Source organism: Sceloporus undulatus, chromosome 5, assembly GCF_019175285.1.
Source record: "Sceloporus undulatus isolate JIND9_A2432 ecotype Alabama chromosome 5, SceUnd_v1.1, whole genome shotgun sequence".
In the NCBI taxonomy this organism is placed as follows: domain Eukaryota; kingdom Metazoa; phylum Chordata; class Lepidosauria; order Squamata; family Phrynosomatidae; genus Sceloporus; species Sceloporus undulatus.
Window position 1 is genome coordinate 25587953 of NC_056526.1, and position 16056 is coordinate 25604008.

General features: G+C 38.5%; 1 protein-coding gene across 6 annotated transcripts in view; it reads left to right on the plus strand.

Moving 5' to 3' along the window:
- The window catches only part of KDM7A (lysine demethylase 7A), a 54299-nt gene that overhangs the window by 18533 nt on the left and 19710 nt on the right, over positions 1 to 16056 (plus strand). For all 6 annotated transcript variants that reach the window (XR_006104307.1, XM_042470838.1, XM_042470837.1 and 3 more), the window contains exons 5-13: positions 641 to 782; positions 1872 to 2058; positions 2546 to 2708; positions 4832 to 4919; positions 9145 to 9251; positions 12850 to 12941; positions 13102 to 13191; positions 13723 to 13929; positions 15417 to 15541. Coding sequence is in view for 5 of the 6 variants with exons in the window: in XM_042470838.1 (XP_042326772.1) it covers positions 641 to 782; positions 1872 to 2058; positions 2546 to 2708; positions 4832 to 4919; positions 9145 to 9251; positions 12850 to 12941; positions 13102 to 13191; positions 13723 to 13929; positions 15417 to 15541 (1201 nt within the window). In the remaining variant the exon portion in view is untranslated. The remainder of the gene's footprint in view (positions 1 to 640; positions 783 to 1871; positions 2059 to 2545; positions 2709 to 4831; positions 4920 to 9144; positions 9252 to 12849; positions 12942 to 13101; positions 13192 to 13722; positions 13930 to 15416; positions 15542 to 16056) is intronic.

The window sequence follows — 16056 nt, forward strand, 5'->3', positions numbered from 1 at the left end:
ATACTTGCTGAAGGCCACATTTTGTCCACCCGCTCTCTTAAGCTGTAAACCTTAAATGGTCTCATCTCATCATAATCAGTGAGCCTCTTCCAAAGAACAACTTTGATATCTCCAGCCTCACTGTAGCAATTTCAGGTTGACCAATAAATTATGTCATTCTTGTACACGTTTTGTCAAAAGTGACAAAACTGATTTTTTTTAAAGAAAAGAACAGCTTCCATTATTCTTAAATAGGAGAAATTAGTTACTGTATATACTCATGTATAAGTCTAGAAATTTGGTCAAAAATGGACTTAAAAATAGCCAACTTGTCCATGGGTAAATGTAAGTACTGTACTTTAATTGTTATATAAGAAAAGGAACCATCCCCTAATGAAAGGCAAGAGTGTAATCTGTCCAAGAAGCACAGACACCCCTCTACTCTCTCATTCATCCAGTCTTTAGGGTGAGCACAAACAGTTATGCCTGCTGGAAAGCACTGTTTTCCTTTGCTTTGTTCTTTATATATGGTTACATGCCCCTAAGTTTTCCCCTCGACTTATCCACAGGTCATATCAAAATCTTATAGTTGAGTGTATATGGCATGTAGAAACTGGTGTCTTTCCAAAATCCCTAGACTTAAGAATGTTTGTTTTTACAGGTGGTGATAAAGTGATAGATGTCATTGATGTGGCAAGACAAGCAGACAGTAAAATGAGGCTCCATAATTATGTGAAATATTTTACAAATCCTGAAAGACCAAAAGTATTAAATGTGATCAGCCTTGAATTCTCAGATACAAAGTAAGTATAGAGTATTCATTTTTTTGGGGGGGGGGGGGTGAAATCCTGTAATAACAGGATGAGAATTATATTAAATATTAGCTAATAAATGTTGCAATACATCTTCTTAGTTTTACAAAGGCTAGTAATAATCTAGTAGAAAAGTTGGTCTTGGAGGCTGGCATAAGGCAATTTGGAGATAACTTTATTTTGTATCTAATTGTGCATTTTTGTGTATTTTACTGTTGTAACCCGCCTCGATCCTATGGGAGAGGTGGGATAAAAATAATGCTACTACTACTTATTATTGTTATTATTATTTTTAAGAGAACCAGCATGGTGTAATGGTTTGAGCATCGGATTACAACTCTGGAGATCAGGGTTCAATTCCCCTCTCTAGCATAAAACCCACTAGGTGACTTTAGGCAAATCACACACTCAGTCTCAGGATGGCAATGGCAAACCCCCTCTGAAGAAACATGCCAAGAAACCTTGTGATAGGTGCACCTTAGATTCGCCATAAGCAAAAATAGACTCTGAGGTACACAACAACAACAACAAATTGTATTTAAATTTGCCATACGGGGTAATATGTTAGTCCAAAATCTGAGAAAATGCAATTTTTAAAATTCACATTATGAACTGAAACTGCCTTCATCTTTGCAGAGCAGAGGTGGAGTCATTATAAGCCAATGGTGAAGTGGTATTAGAGTTACAGTTATGAGCAGTCTAAATACCTTAACAGCACTGACTCCCCGCCTAATCTTGGAAGCTAAGCAGGCTCAGTTCTGGTTAGAACTTGGGTGGAAGACCACCAATGAATACCAGGTGGTGTTGGCTATGTTTCAGAAGAAGGATCTGGAAGAAGCTCCTCGTGTGTGTGTGTGTGTGTGTGTGTGTGTGTGTCTAAGAAAACTTATGAAATTCATGGAGTTGCAATTAGTCAACAGGTGACTTGAAGGCACATACACACATCTGCTAAACCTAATCTGCTTTATTGACCATGAGAATCAAATATTGGTAGAAGGGAGATAATTGTTGTATCTCCATGTCTTCACTGAAACTCACTCACTGTGTTCTTATTTAGTTTTGTGTTGTTTGTATTTTAAGGATGTCTGAACTAGTGGAAGTACCTGAAATTGCCAGAAAACTTTCATGGGTGGAAAACTATTGGCCAGATGATTCAGTCTTTCCTAAGCCTTTTGTTCAGAAGTACTGTCTAATGGGAGTTCAAGATAGCTACACAGACTTTCATATTGATTTTGGGGGCACTTCTGTCTGGTATCATGTTCTCTGGGTAAGAAAACATTGTTGATTTTCTAAATATACAGTGTATAGTATTATCATTTAAAAATAATCATGAAGGATTTATTTTGCACCGTGTATTGAAAATATTAATTTAGGTAAAAAGATAAAAAGATTAATCACACATTTTATCATTCTGGGACTGATAACCTAACAATATTTTAATCTGAACTGTAATAGGCATAATAGTTAAAGAAATCATATGTAATACCATGGTATTGAATTGTCTATATTATTGTTGCTAAAATTGTCCTTCATATTTATAGGATTTTGCATGACCAGTTTGGTAGGAGCTCATAATCATCCCCCCTCCCCATTTATGATTTCACTACTTGCTCTTTCTAAATGGCAGCTGTAAACCAAGATCATGTTACAGCCTTCTATACTTCCATAATGATGCTGGATGGTTTGACGTTGAAGACTGTTTTGAAAAGGCACCAAGGTACAACTGCATTTCATGCAATGTCTTTTATTTATAGGGTGAGAAAATCTTCTATTTGATCAAACCTACTGATGAAAATCTGGCAATCTATGAATCCTGGAGCTCATCTGTCACCCAGAGTGAAGTGTATTTTGGAGATAAAGTTGACAAGTGTTACAAATGTGTTGTGAAGCAAGGGCATACCTTATTTGTTCCAACAGGTGAAATTCTTCCTCCAAATACTCATATATGTGGAATATCTTGGCTTCTGTTCAAAGAACTCCTAATTCAGTTTTTTCCAGTGGTATTAACTCACTGAGCAATTATAGATCAGTTTGGGAGAAGGACAGAGACATTGGTGTCGGTATGATGATAAAGACAACAAGTAGGGGAAGGTAAAGGAATGTGAAATAGAAGTGAGAAAATTATTTATTTCCAGAATGCATATTCCCCCCCCCCCCTTTTCACTGTGTGTGGATTTAAAGTCTGAGATGGAATTTTAACTTTGATCTTGTTAATTAACAGACTTTTATATTAGTTTGTTATGTACTGTCAGGTTGGCTTTCATTAATGATGATTTTATGAATTGTAGACTTATAAGAGATGATGTTTTTTATATTTAATTTTTTAATTGAATTGAATTATTTTATTGACATATAAATTTACATTGTTACTAAACAGCATAACACAACAACCTATTTATACTTAAGACATACTCCTTCTGCCCCCCACACTTAGTATCCCACCACTTCAACACATCCCACACTGTGAAGTCTATAAATGACTTCCCACTTTCTGTATTTTGGTTTAATTTGTTACTTTGTTGAGATTTCTTGCATGGCAGGGGGTTAGACTAGATGGCCCTTATGGTCTCTTCCAACTTCCATGATTCTATTATTTTGTTTTACTATATACTCCAAATTACCATAAACTACTACACCTTCATAAATAAAAAACTACTTTTAATTAAAAACCTGCAAATGATGTCAATCTTTCTTTTTCTTGTAAATACAGTGGGCCCTTCTCTTATGCAGGGAATCCATTCTGCCCCCTCCCCCCCCAAATAAGAAAATAAACACGTAAGCTCACGCCCCATAAGAAGCAGTGGGGCAAGCGCTGTGGGCGTGCACCCTATTACTCCTTCCAGGGCTCAGGAGCCTTTTTTCTGGCACGGCTTCCAGCGTATACTGCAAGCCACATATGGCATGCCTGCATATGACATGGGTGTACTGTACCTCAAAAATAGATTCTACTTTTACAAACTTATCTATTAATTTATCTTTAAGTAATATAGGGCCAAAACAAACAGCCCTGAAGAGGCGGCTTTAAGCCTGAGAAAGCCAGGCGAGGGTTGTGGCAACCGCATGCCGGGTGGAAGCTGCGGCAACCACATGCCCAATTGAACAGCTTCCGCCACAAATATATTTGGGGTGGAAAAAAGCTGCTGGAGCTGGCTTTTCACCAGCTGTGGGATGAGTGGTGTCTAAATGCTATGCCCCCAAGCTGCATAGAAGCCGGCTGGCGTGTACCCACTGGTATGGCTTCTGTCTTGTTTGTGGGCATGGTGTGTCTAAATGCCATGCCTCCAAGCCGGTGTATAGCCAGACTTTCAGGGTCATCTGTTTGGCCCATAGTCAACTTGTCAATTTCTGCTAGTTTAAATGCCCCAGAGCCAGCTTTTCTGGGGGGAAAGCCAGCTCCTTTTCTTATCTGCTTCTTTTTGGGGTGCAGTCTGGCTGGATTGGAGCTGGGCATCTGTTTGCCCCAGTCCCAATCCAGCCTAAAAGGGGCGGCTCTAAACCACCCCTTTTCACCATTCTGTTTTGCTGCAAAATCCAGAGAAGCAGTACTCTTTCAACTACAGTCGGCCCTTCTTAAACACGGATTTTTTTATACACGGATTCAAGCATACATGGTTTGAAAATGTTCCAAAAAAGGATAAATTTACCTTGATCTTCCATTTTTTATAAGGGACACCATTTTGCTATGTCATTATATTTAATGGGACTTGAGCATACATGGATTTTGTTATACACAGGGGATCTTGGAACCAAACCCCAGCGTATAACAAGGGTCCACTGTACTTTTTTAAAAATCTGCTAGCATTACTTACCATATTAGACATCCTGCAGAATGCGTATTGGCATATTGGGTTGGATATTCTCTTGCATGTACTACCTAATGGATGCACATGTCTTTGTCATCTACGGAAATCATTGATAGCAATATGGTTGCAAAGTATTAGTTGAATTGTCCCTATCCCATATTTTGTGAAGTGTATGTTTCCTGGTATTATACAAAATATTTAAAGGCGGAGAAATTCAACTGTAACTTGTCATTTCAGGCTGGATTCATGCTGTGCTCACTTCTCAGGACTGTATGGCTTTTGGAGGGAATTTTTTGCACAATCTCAATATTGGCATGCAGCTCAGGTTAGTCGTGGAACTTTCTTTTTTTTTTTTTAAATAATCTTTATTAACAATTTTCAAATAAAAGAATACATTTTATATAAAACAAGCATATTTCAATTTCCATACTTGTAACTCTGTCAATATGATACATCCATAATGCCTTCTTCAATAAAGAAAAATTGTTTGTATGGACTTAATTCCTAAGGGTCTGTGCTGACTTCCTAATCTTTGATTCTCTATCCTTCTAGAGGTTCTCCCATTACCTTTAGACTATTATACCTCATTGTTTGAAGTGTCGTAACTCTCCGAACACCATTAAAGTAAAACAGCAAACCAAACTTCTCATTGAGAACAGTTATCCCATCTTACTTCTTGACAGTTTTCTTTTTGCTTAATGCGACTTGTTGAGTCTTCATGCAATAGAAAGAGATATTCTGCTTCTAATCTCATTATATACCATATTAAGTTATCCTACACTTTCTATTTTTTAACAACGCTTACCACACATTCCTTTTACAATCTTAGTCGTTCCTATTCTCCTCATAAGATAAACCTCCTAATATAAAAAAAAAACATTCCTGTAATAACATATGAAGTCGAAGGGGAAGAAAACTTGCCGATTCGTTTTCTTCAAATTTCAGGGTTGCACTTCCATAAGGAAGGAAAGATAAAAAGGAGATACATGTTAGGGGTTTCTGGATTCTCTGTTTTCCTTAAAGAACAATATAGTCTCGATTGCCCCTTTGTATCTGTTTTAAGTATTGATCATGACACATTGAATTCCCATACCCCTTCCATATTTTCCAATACTTTCTTCCATATTCTCTCTTCTCTTCTTTCCATCTCGATTTTGTACCATACAGGTCATTCTATCCAGCTCTCTATACTCATTTACCCTGAGCATCCAACTATCCCACGTGGGGATCTCCTTAGCTTTCCAGAGCCTAGCTATTTCTACCCTTGCTGCAGTGACCAGATACAGGGTAATTTTCCAAAATTTAGCTTCCTCTGTATTCAGTGCTGTAGTTATATTAAGAAGATATAATTTGGGATCCATTTGGAAGTTGATACCTAAGATCTTTTGTATAGAGTCGTGTATAGTCTTCCAAAATTTCTTTATCTCTATACATTCCCACCACATATGATATAATGTCCCTTTTTGTTGATTGCATTTCCAACATAGCCCTTCGCTAGACTTATACATTTTCTTCAACTTCCATGGTGTAATATACCATCTGTTCATTATTTTTAGATGATTCTCCTTCAGACTTTGACCCACTGTGAATTTATTTGTTCTCAGCCAAGTTTTCTGCCATTCATCATAGTTTATTACAGACCCTAGGTCCTTGGACCATTTGATCATGTAGTCCTTTATCGTATTGTGTTCTAAATCTCTGTTCATAATTAACTTATAAAGTTTTGCGATCTTATGTTTATCTGGTTGCCACAGGATCTTATCTAATTCATTTAAATCTTTTTCTATCCCCATCGTCTTAATGTCTGTTTTTGTTCTCTGACTTAACTGAATATAGTTGAACCATGTTAACTCGAAACCCCCTTTCTCCAAGATATCTTTTTGCTTTATTTTACGTACTCCTTGCGTATCTGCCTCTAACAAATCTTTGTATGTCAGCCATCTTTTTTGTGTATGCCATCTACCAAAAAAGGCTTCTTGGGGGGAGGTCCACAGTGGTAAATGATAATAAAATAATTTATAAATCTTTTTCCAGGTCTCTAGTAGCGATTTTCTGATTGGATGATTATTAAAGTCTCGATTTTTGTCTAATTTTCCATAGCATAAGTACGCGTGCCATCCGAACCTCAATTGCACCCCTTCCAGGTCTAGTAAAGCATAATCCTCTAGTTTAATCCATGTCTGTAGCCATAGTAAAGAACATGCCCAGTAATAAACTTTTAGGTGAGGTAGCCCATAACCACCTCTTGCCCTTTCGTCCTTTAGAACCATCCAATTTATTCTGGGTCTCTGTCCCTTCCAGATAAATTTCTTTAATTCTCTGTCCCATTCCTTAAAAGTTTTTCCATTTATAATTATCGGGAGATTTTGGAACAAGAACATTAGTTTTGGCAAGACTGCCATTTTTATAACCGCAATTCTGCCTAATAATGATAAATTAAGCAGATTCCATCTCCTAAGATTCTCCTTTATATCATTCCAGACTTTACAATAATTATTGTCATACAATTTCAGATTATCCTTTGTCAGCCAGATTCCTAAGTATCTGATCTTTTTTTCCTCCTTGAATCCCGATAATTTAGCTATTGATTCTACTTCATTGGAAGGGATGTTCTTTGTTAACATAACGGTCTTATTTTTGTTTATATTTAGACCCGAATAGGTTCCGAACTGTTTTAATTCCTTTGTGATTTCTTCTATACAGGAGCTAGGATCCTCCACTATTAAGGCTACATCATCTGCAAATACCTTCAGGCTTAATGCGCTTTTCCCTTTTTTACACCCTCTAATCTTATTGTTCCCTTTAATTGCCGAGATTAGTACTTCCATTGACACCAGAAAGAGTAAAGGGGAGATAGGACATCCCTGTCTTACTCCCGTGTGTATTTGTATTTCTTGAGATCTTTTGCCATTGACTATCACTTTCGCTGTTTGTTTGCTGTATATCTGCTGAATCTTTCTAAGAAAGCTGTCTCCAAAATCCAGGACTTTTAAAGTTTCAAATAAGAAATCCCAATTCAAACGATCAAAGGCTTTTTCCATGTCTAATGCTATTAAGGCAATTTTTTTGTCATTATTTACATGGTAGAATTCTAAAGAGTTCAGAATTGGCCTGATGTTATCCCTGATCTGCCTCCCCGGCAAGAATCCATTTTGTTCGTTGCCCAGCATCTGAGATAGGATTTTTTTCAACCTGGTTGCTAAAACGTTGGTGTATATTTTATAGTCTATGTTAAGAAGGCTTATTGGGCGATAATTGGACATATCTTCCTGATCTTTCCCTTCTTTTGGGATCAGGGAAATATATACTTTTTTCCAAGAGGGAGGTATTCCCTCATCCTCTATGGCTTCAAATAATCTCAAAAGAGGCCCTGCTAGTTCTTCATGAAATTTCTTATAAAATAAGGATGAAAAGCCATCCTCTCCAGGGGCTTTCCCCTCTTTCATAGAATTTATTGCCATATAGATTTCTTGTTTTGTTATTCTAGCGTTTAAGTTGTCTCTTTGTTCCGCTGTGACTTTTAGGTTGATTTTTGATTGAATATAGTCCCCAATAGTTGGACCCTTGTCCCCCCCCTTGTCCTTTTAACCTATATAGTTCTTTATAATAATCATCAAAGGCTCTAATAATGTCTTCCTGAGATGTTAAAGTATGATTTCCTTTTTTAATTTTTGTTATGAACCCCCTTTCTTTCTCCCTCCTTAATTTTCTGGCAAGCCATTTTCCAACTTTATTACCGTTCTCAAAGAACCCTTGTTTGGTTCGTGGAACTTTCATGTTTGTCAAAGGCGCATTACAGACAAGCCCATGAGGTGTCATTATGCGCGAGGGGCGGCGCTTCCTGACGCGCCTTGCTCCTTGCGCGTAGTGACTATGTCAAAATGGTGGCAGCTGTTCCACACGGCCGCCGCCATTTTGACGTAGAGGACGCTCTGCATCTGCACGTCGCGTGGTGGAAGTGATGCAAGTGCGCAACTAGCGCCTCGCAGCGTCTCTTCCGGGGCTGAGGAAGGAGCGCGATTTTCGCGCTCCCTTTTTGCTGCGTCCGGGAACCGCGCGGTTTGGATGCTGCGGTTCCCGGATGCAGCAACCAGCAGCGGTGCGAGACTGCCCCTTCTGGGCCGTCTGTAACGCGCCTAAGTATCTTATTTTGGTGGACAAGTTTTGAGTAACTTTCTTTAGTCTTATTACTCTTTACAGTTGGCCCTCCATATCTATAGATTTTTTTATCCATGGATTCAAGCATCCACAGCTTGAAAATATTAAAACAATGTTCCAAATATATATAGATTCCAAAATCAAAGCTTGATTTTGCCTAAGGGACACCATTTTACTATGTGATTGTATATAATAGGACTTGAACATCCACAGATTTTGATATCTAGGGGGGGTCCTGAAACAAAACCCAGTGGATACCAAGGGCCCACTGTACTAAGAATCGTAAGGTATCTTGTTATGGATGACTGCTTCATATTGCTGTACATTATGTCATTTGAGTGAACATGTTTAACAGTGTTCATATTTTCATTATAATTTTCTAACTTTCATAGGTGTTATGAAATGGAGAAGAGGTTAAAAACCCCAGATCTTTTCAAATTTCCTTTCTTTGAAGCTATCTGTTGGTTCGTGGCCAAAAACTTACTGGAAACTTTGAAAGGTAAACTAATGTCTTATTTTAAGAACTATTTCATAACTGAAAAATTCAAATACAGCTAGATTGATCATTTTTGAATAATGACAAAAGCTTTTCTAGTTCAATCACAATCACTTGAAGTAAAAACAACAAAAACAACCCCCCCCCCCCCGAATGTATGATCCTTATACCATAGATAGGGTTGCCATAATTTGCTGCCACCAAACGGGACAAAATGTAGGACATTCAACAAAAATGGAGGACCCATGCCAGGTTGGGGGGGCCGGGGAGACGGCCTCCCTGCCTTGGCCTGAGTCCTCCATTTTTGTTGAATGTCTTATATTTTTGGCAAATTTTGGAGAAGGCCCAAGAAGGCCTCCACGCGCTTGGCACTTCGGCCTGGGTCTCCAGCAGCTGCGGGAAAGCCCAGGCTGAAGCGCCAAGAGCGATGTCGCCTCCTAGGCCTTCCCGTGGTTGTCAGAGGCCGAGGCAGGGAGGCCTAGGAGGCAGCGCTCCCCTTAGCGCTTTGGCCTGGGTCTCCAGCAGCTGCGGGAAAGCCCAGGCCGAACGCCGCCTCCTAGGCCTCCCCGCGGCTGGCCAAGGCCAAGGCAGGGAGGCCTAGGAGGCAGCGCTCCCCTTAGTGCTTCGCCGTGGGTTTCCATCAGCTGTGGGGAAGCCCAGGCCAAAGCACCGAGAGTGGCGCCGCCTCCTAGGCCTTCCTGCAGCTGTCAGAGGCCCAGACTGAGGCAGGGAGACCTAGGAGGCAGCGCTCCGCTCGGCGCTTCACCCTGGGTCTCCTGCAGCTGCGGGGAGGCCCAGCCAGGCCCCAGGGACGGGGCCACCTCCTCCAGTCCCGGGGAGACCTGGATGACCACGTTGGTCGGGGCTGCAGGAGGCAGCACTGGCCGCGCTCACAGCCTCAGACCCAGCGAGCTCAGCTAGGCCTCTCCAGCCTGGACTGCAAGAGGCCAAGTCTCTGCGCCATCGAGCAGAGTGCTGCCTCCTCCAGTCCCGGGAGGAGGAGGAGCCGTGCTGGGAGGAGGCTTTCTGCCTTGCTCCAGGGCCACTTACAAAATGTGGCCTGGAGCATAGCAGAAATCTGGGACTGGAGCTTCAAAACTGCCCATCCAGGATGGGATCTTTTTTGACGATCCAATCCGGGATTGTCCTGTCCATATCCGGGATATGGTAAGCCTAACCGTAGAGTGCAGTGGCTATGAGAATGCAAATAGATGTATTAGAATTCTTTTGGTGTCAGTATATCTTCAAATAAGAATGACTTTTTAATGTCAATTACAGCTATATAGAAATGAAGATAAATATTTCTCTTGAGGACGCTGTTGTACATAACTATAAAGAGACTCTCTCCTGCCTGAACACATACATGTGCACAGTCCTTACACTCATTCATTCTCTCTGTGTGTCTCAGGAAAGACTAATACAAGGAGAGGGTTTTAATTGTTGACATGTTCCCCATAACATTGTGGTCTCTGCTGATCACCTTGCAGTGATTTGACAGGCTGTGCAGAATGTGATTTCTGTGGAGAAAGTGATATATGGTTCCATATAAGAGTTTGCTAATGATAGCTTACACAACTAGGTTGGCCATGGTGGTTGCCACATGTGACTTAGGATCTCAGCTGAGGGATAACAGCTTAGTTCAGTAACTCAGCCATGTTTGGGAATCTTGTGGCACCGTAAGGACTCTACCTACCACTACAGTACCTTATTTCTCTCTTTTTATTATGAGAAAAAATCCTTCTAAACACTAATAAAGTTATGGATTAATAATATATTTCAGTGATCTGTTAGATTACTGGAGAAGACAAGTATCTGCTTCTGCATTTTTAACTCAGAAAGATGTCTGAGAAAGAACACACTATGCATATTTGGGGAGAGGATCTGGTTAAAGAAGAGGATAGGTATAGGAACAAATGGCTCTATAATGGCTATTAACCAGTATAGGCTAAAAATTTAGAAGAGAGCATCAAACTCTTAAAGCACAGAAGGGAGTCAAATGGAGAGGAACTATAGAAGAATCAGAACAACTGAATGCAAGTGTGGCTTTCATTAGAATCCCAATTCTCATAGATGTTTCTACATTCTTCATAGGTACTTTAAATTTATATAATCCATATTGCAAATGGATAAGGGAGGATGAATTACAATTATGTATATAAAGTTGGAACCCTTTACCACATATGGTGGCAGTGCGATAAGGTGAAGAAATAGTGGATAAACATACATAGGGAGATGCAAGATGTCTTAAAAATAAATATTCCACTCCTTCCTGAACTGATATTATTAAACATAGTACAACTGATTCAAGATAAATTGACACCAAATATGAATAGTGTAATTCTGTATATGATATCAGCTGCACGTACAGCACTAGCTAAATGTTGGAGATCAAGGGTAATCCCTTATATGGACGAGTGGAAAACAAGGGTACATGATTTTTTCATTGTGGATAGTCTGACTGTGTACTCAACAAGGAAAACTAATCAGGAATTTGAAAACAAATGGAAAAATGTTAAAAGATTATGGCATCAGATATGATACAGAAGTCGCAGGGACAGATTAGACTAAAGATGAAACAATGAAGAACAAAACTGGTTGTTTTTTTCTTCTTTTTTGGGTTATATGATTATAAATACAGACATATAACATACTGAAATATATATGTATACATATATCTCTATTTTTGGTTAGGAATACTCATGTTATAGATTACAGGTATATATTAATGTATAATGCTCTTTCCCCCCCTCTTTCTTTCTATTTTCCCTTTCCCTTTCTTTTTTCTTTTTTTCTTTTTGGAATTGCTTCTTCTTTTTCCTATAAGTATAAAACAATTATGTTGCTGGAAAGGACCTCAAAGGGCATCTAGTTTAAGATGCCTGTGAGATGATAAGTGAACTGAAGTGCAGATCTAGCCTTTGTGGCATTCTATTTTACATGTTTTTAATCTACTTAGAAATCTGGTACTGTTCTGTATTCTTCCTTTGGTGTGTCAGGGATGCCACAAGTGTAAAGAATGTTGGATGAGTCTACACCCCAGTAAGATTCTGCTTTTGCTTCTTGATTTGGTTCTCACTGTGGGGGGAAAATATGAAATAGAGACTTGAAAGCTACTATCTTCCAAGGTTGAAAATGACTGAAATCCACAACACAATTTACTTTTATGTGTAACTGGCTTCTTGGACTGATTTGGTCTGACATCCTATTGATGTGTTGTATCCTTTTTGTTACTTCGTTTACATGGAGCAACCATGTGCGTTTGTGTGTGAAGAATGCTGCTTTTGGTGTAGGGCTTGGCTATGACAGCTTTGTACTCATATTCATAGAAATTATGAATTAAATTAATAATAATATTGTAAAATGACTATTATTGTTGTAAAAGTATGCATGTATGAAGGACCATCATTTTTAAAAAAATTAAAACTTCATTGTAAAAAAGTGTTTTATTCCTTTCTAGTGTTTAAAAAACCCTTCATTTTACAATTCTTTAAAATCTTGAATGCCTGGAATGCCTTTACCAGGTTTTAAAGGCTGAGAGAGAAGTTGGTTGATGAATCCTTGTTGACATTGAAATTAATCTAATATGCATTGTTTCTTCTAGAGCTTCGGGAGGATGGTTTTCAGCCTCAGACCTTCTTAGTACGAGGAGTGAAAGCTTTACTTTCTGCGTTAAAGTTATGGATGAAGAAGGATGTAAGTTCAAATATATTATCATAATTTTTAAGTGAATGTTTTCTGTCTTTAAAAAAGAAGCTTTACATATCTACAATAGTACCTTTTTGTAAAATTTTCTGTTTAACTTACTTGATTTATATTTAGAAGATTTCAGATGATGTTCCTGTTTCGTTTACAGCTTGTAACAGAACATGCCTTTGAAATACCAGACAATATTAGGCCTGGACAACTCATCAAAGAACTCTCTAAAGTGATTCGTTCTGTAGAGGTAAAAATAAAAGACTTCTGTGAAGTTTTGCCTGAATGCATCAGATTACACACAACTTCTGAACCCTCTCCCCCTTTTGTGTGTGTGTGCTTTCTTGAAAATTAATTGTTTGGCTGTCTAGATAATTACTTTTAAACTCATCTTCTGTGAGTTTAGCAGTCTGTTACTACATACTTAAAATACTATAAATATAACCATCTGATCCTTCTGTCTTATAATTCAGAACACAAGTGATAAAAAGTTTTATGGGGACGCAAAGAAGAAAGTTTGGAGTGGGTGATGTATGAGTGAGTGATAGTTTGAATAACATGAAAATTACTTTTAGTTTAGTTAAAGCATACATTTTTCTGTCACTTATGGCTCAGTGATGTACATGAGTGAGCCTGGAAAATATGTTTGCACTAGATACAGTACTGGAAGAAGAAAGAATACTCTAGTTCAGGCTCTTTGGTGTACTAACAGTAGTCACTTTTTGTTATAATTGTGTTTAATTCTCAAAATTGTCTTCTTTAAATAACTTCTTATTTAAAGGAGGAGAACAGTAAATCAGTTAAAACTCAGGGAATTGGTACATGCCAAGTTTCACGATCATCAAATGAATCGGCCTCCACTCATCATTCCAGAAGAAAAGCAAGGAAATTACGAGATCATACCATCAAAACTCCTTCTAATTTGGACATTTTGGAGCTTCACACAAGGGAAGTTCTCAAAAGGCTAGAGATGTCCACTTGGGAAGAGGCAAGTATTAAAGTAAGGCTTAACTAAAACATATATACATGCTAGATGCCACATTAAAACTGGAAAGTTGCCTGGGGTTTTGTTCTTTAAATATAGGTTGTAGTAGTACCGTGGTAGGTTACTATTGGTTTTCTGGTAATTCAGCTCAAGTACAGCTTATATTGATAGAACGAACTCCAAAATAGTGCAGGAAAAATGTAGGTTAAACAAAATGAATTTCAGATTTGCTAACTAAACGGCAGATTAAATATCGTATATAGTCGACTATAAGTTAACCTCATGTATAAGTCGAGGGCAGGTTTGGGGGCCAAAATTATGGATTTTGATATGACCCGTGGATAAATCGAGGGTAAAATTTAGGGGTATGCAACAAAAGATCTAAACAATGAGGCAAAGGAAAATGATGCCAAAGAACCTACAAAATTTCAGCATATAATGTTTGTGGTCACACTAAAGGCTGGATGAATGAGAGAGCAGAGAGAGGATCAGTGCTTCCAGGACAGATTATATTTTTGTCTTTCACTAGCGGATGGTTCCTTTTTTTTGATAAGAGTTAGAGTACAGTACTTATATTGACCCATAGATAAGTTGACTCAAGTTTTTGGGGTCAGTTTTTTGACTAAAATTTCTAGACTTATACATGAGTATATACAGTATATGGTACATATGTGATTAACTTTTACCTTATCTCTGTAATTTTTTGACCTTATAATATTCAGTGTTCTCCTCACCAATGTTTGATACCATCTGAATTGGCTAACATTTTCATCATGCAAGAATAATGAAAGTGGTATCTACTCTCCCATATATTTGTTCTTACATGTTCCAAAAGTTTACCTATAATTTGCTATGGCAGTTTTCTGACATATAATGGTGTTTAGAGAAAATCACAACCAGTCGTACATGACAAGAAGGGCAGTGACTATGTACAATAAGCCTCAACAGCCCAGTGAATAGAAGTGAGTTCCATTGTGGTAGAATGGGAAAGACTTGCTATAAGCATTGTGTATGGAATATAATTGCACACGTGAAGATATCAGCTTCACGTGTACAATTATCTTCCATACACAATGCTTACAGCAAGTCTTTCCCATTCTACCACAATCTCTTCTTTTCTGTGCTGTCAGTATTTTTATTGTGACCTAAATACTCTAAAGGCACTAGGTCCTGTCTGATTTTGGAAGCTAAGTAGGATCAGTCCTAGTTAGTACTTGGATAGGGGACCATCAATGAATACCAGGTTGCTGTAGGCTATATTAGAGAAGAAGGATGGCAAAGTCACCTCTGAGTATCCCTTGCTTAAGAAAACCCTATGAAATTCATGGGATTGCCACAAGCTGACAGGCGACTTGAAGGTACATGCACATAGCAGCATGCTACTACTGTTGTAGATTGCACAGAGAAATAGCTTATCAGTTACCATTAGATACTTTAATAGGTATTTCACCTATTAATAGGTGAAATTTTGCTTTTGTTTTTTGCTTTAGGATACAGCAAATTATAAATTGAATGGAAGGTTTAACAAGCCACTTCAGCCATCTTCTACTGTTCCTGAATGGAGAACAAAGGACAACGATTTACGACTTTTGTTGTCAAATGGAAAAATAATTAGGTATAAAACATATCGGCCTATGTCATGCTATATGTCTTCTGCTTTAGGCAGTTTTGCAGATCTTGATCATTTTGCATTTAATTGACCTATCTGTGCTGAGAAAGAGGTAAAATAGAGCACAGCTGTAACCTAAGTCTGGAAGATAAAAGTTTTGGAAAACAAAGCAAATGTTCTTCTGCAGTGGTTACTTCTGGGACCAGCTTCAAGTGTGAAGAGATCTCAGTCAGTGTGCCCTTTGAGTCCTCTGTGTCATTGAAACCTGGCAGTAAGCAGCATCATTCCAAACAGTTCCAGGCAGATCGGTTTCATCACCATTACCTACTGTCATGTCTCAAAAGAACACTTTCTCAGGGGATTGTGTGGAATTAAAATGATGGTTAGACTCTTTGGGGCGGCGGCAGAGGAGATACCTGTATCTGAATATCACACAATGACAGCTGTCAAAGAATGTCATTTGCTAACAGCCCTGCTTACTGAAGTTGTTTTAAACTAATTGAAAGAGACTTTAAAGCAGT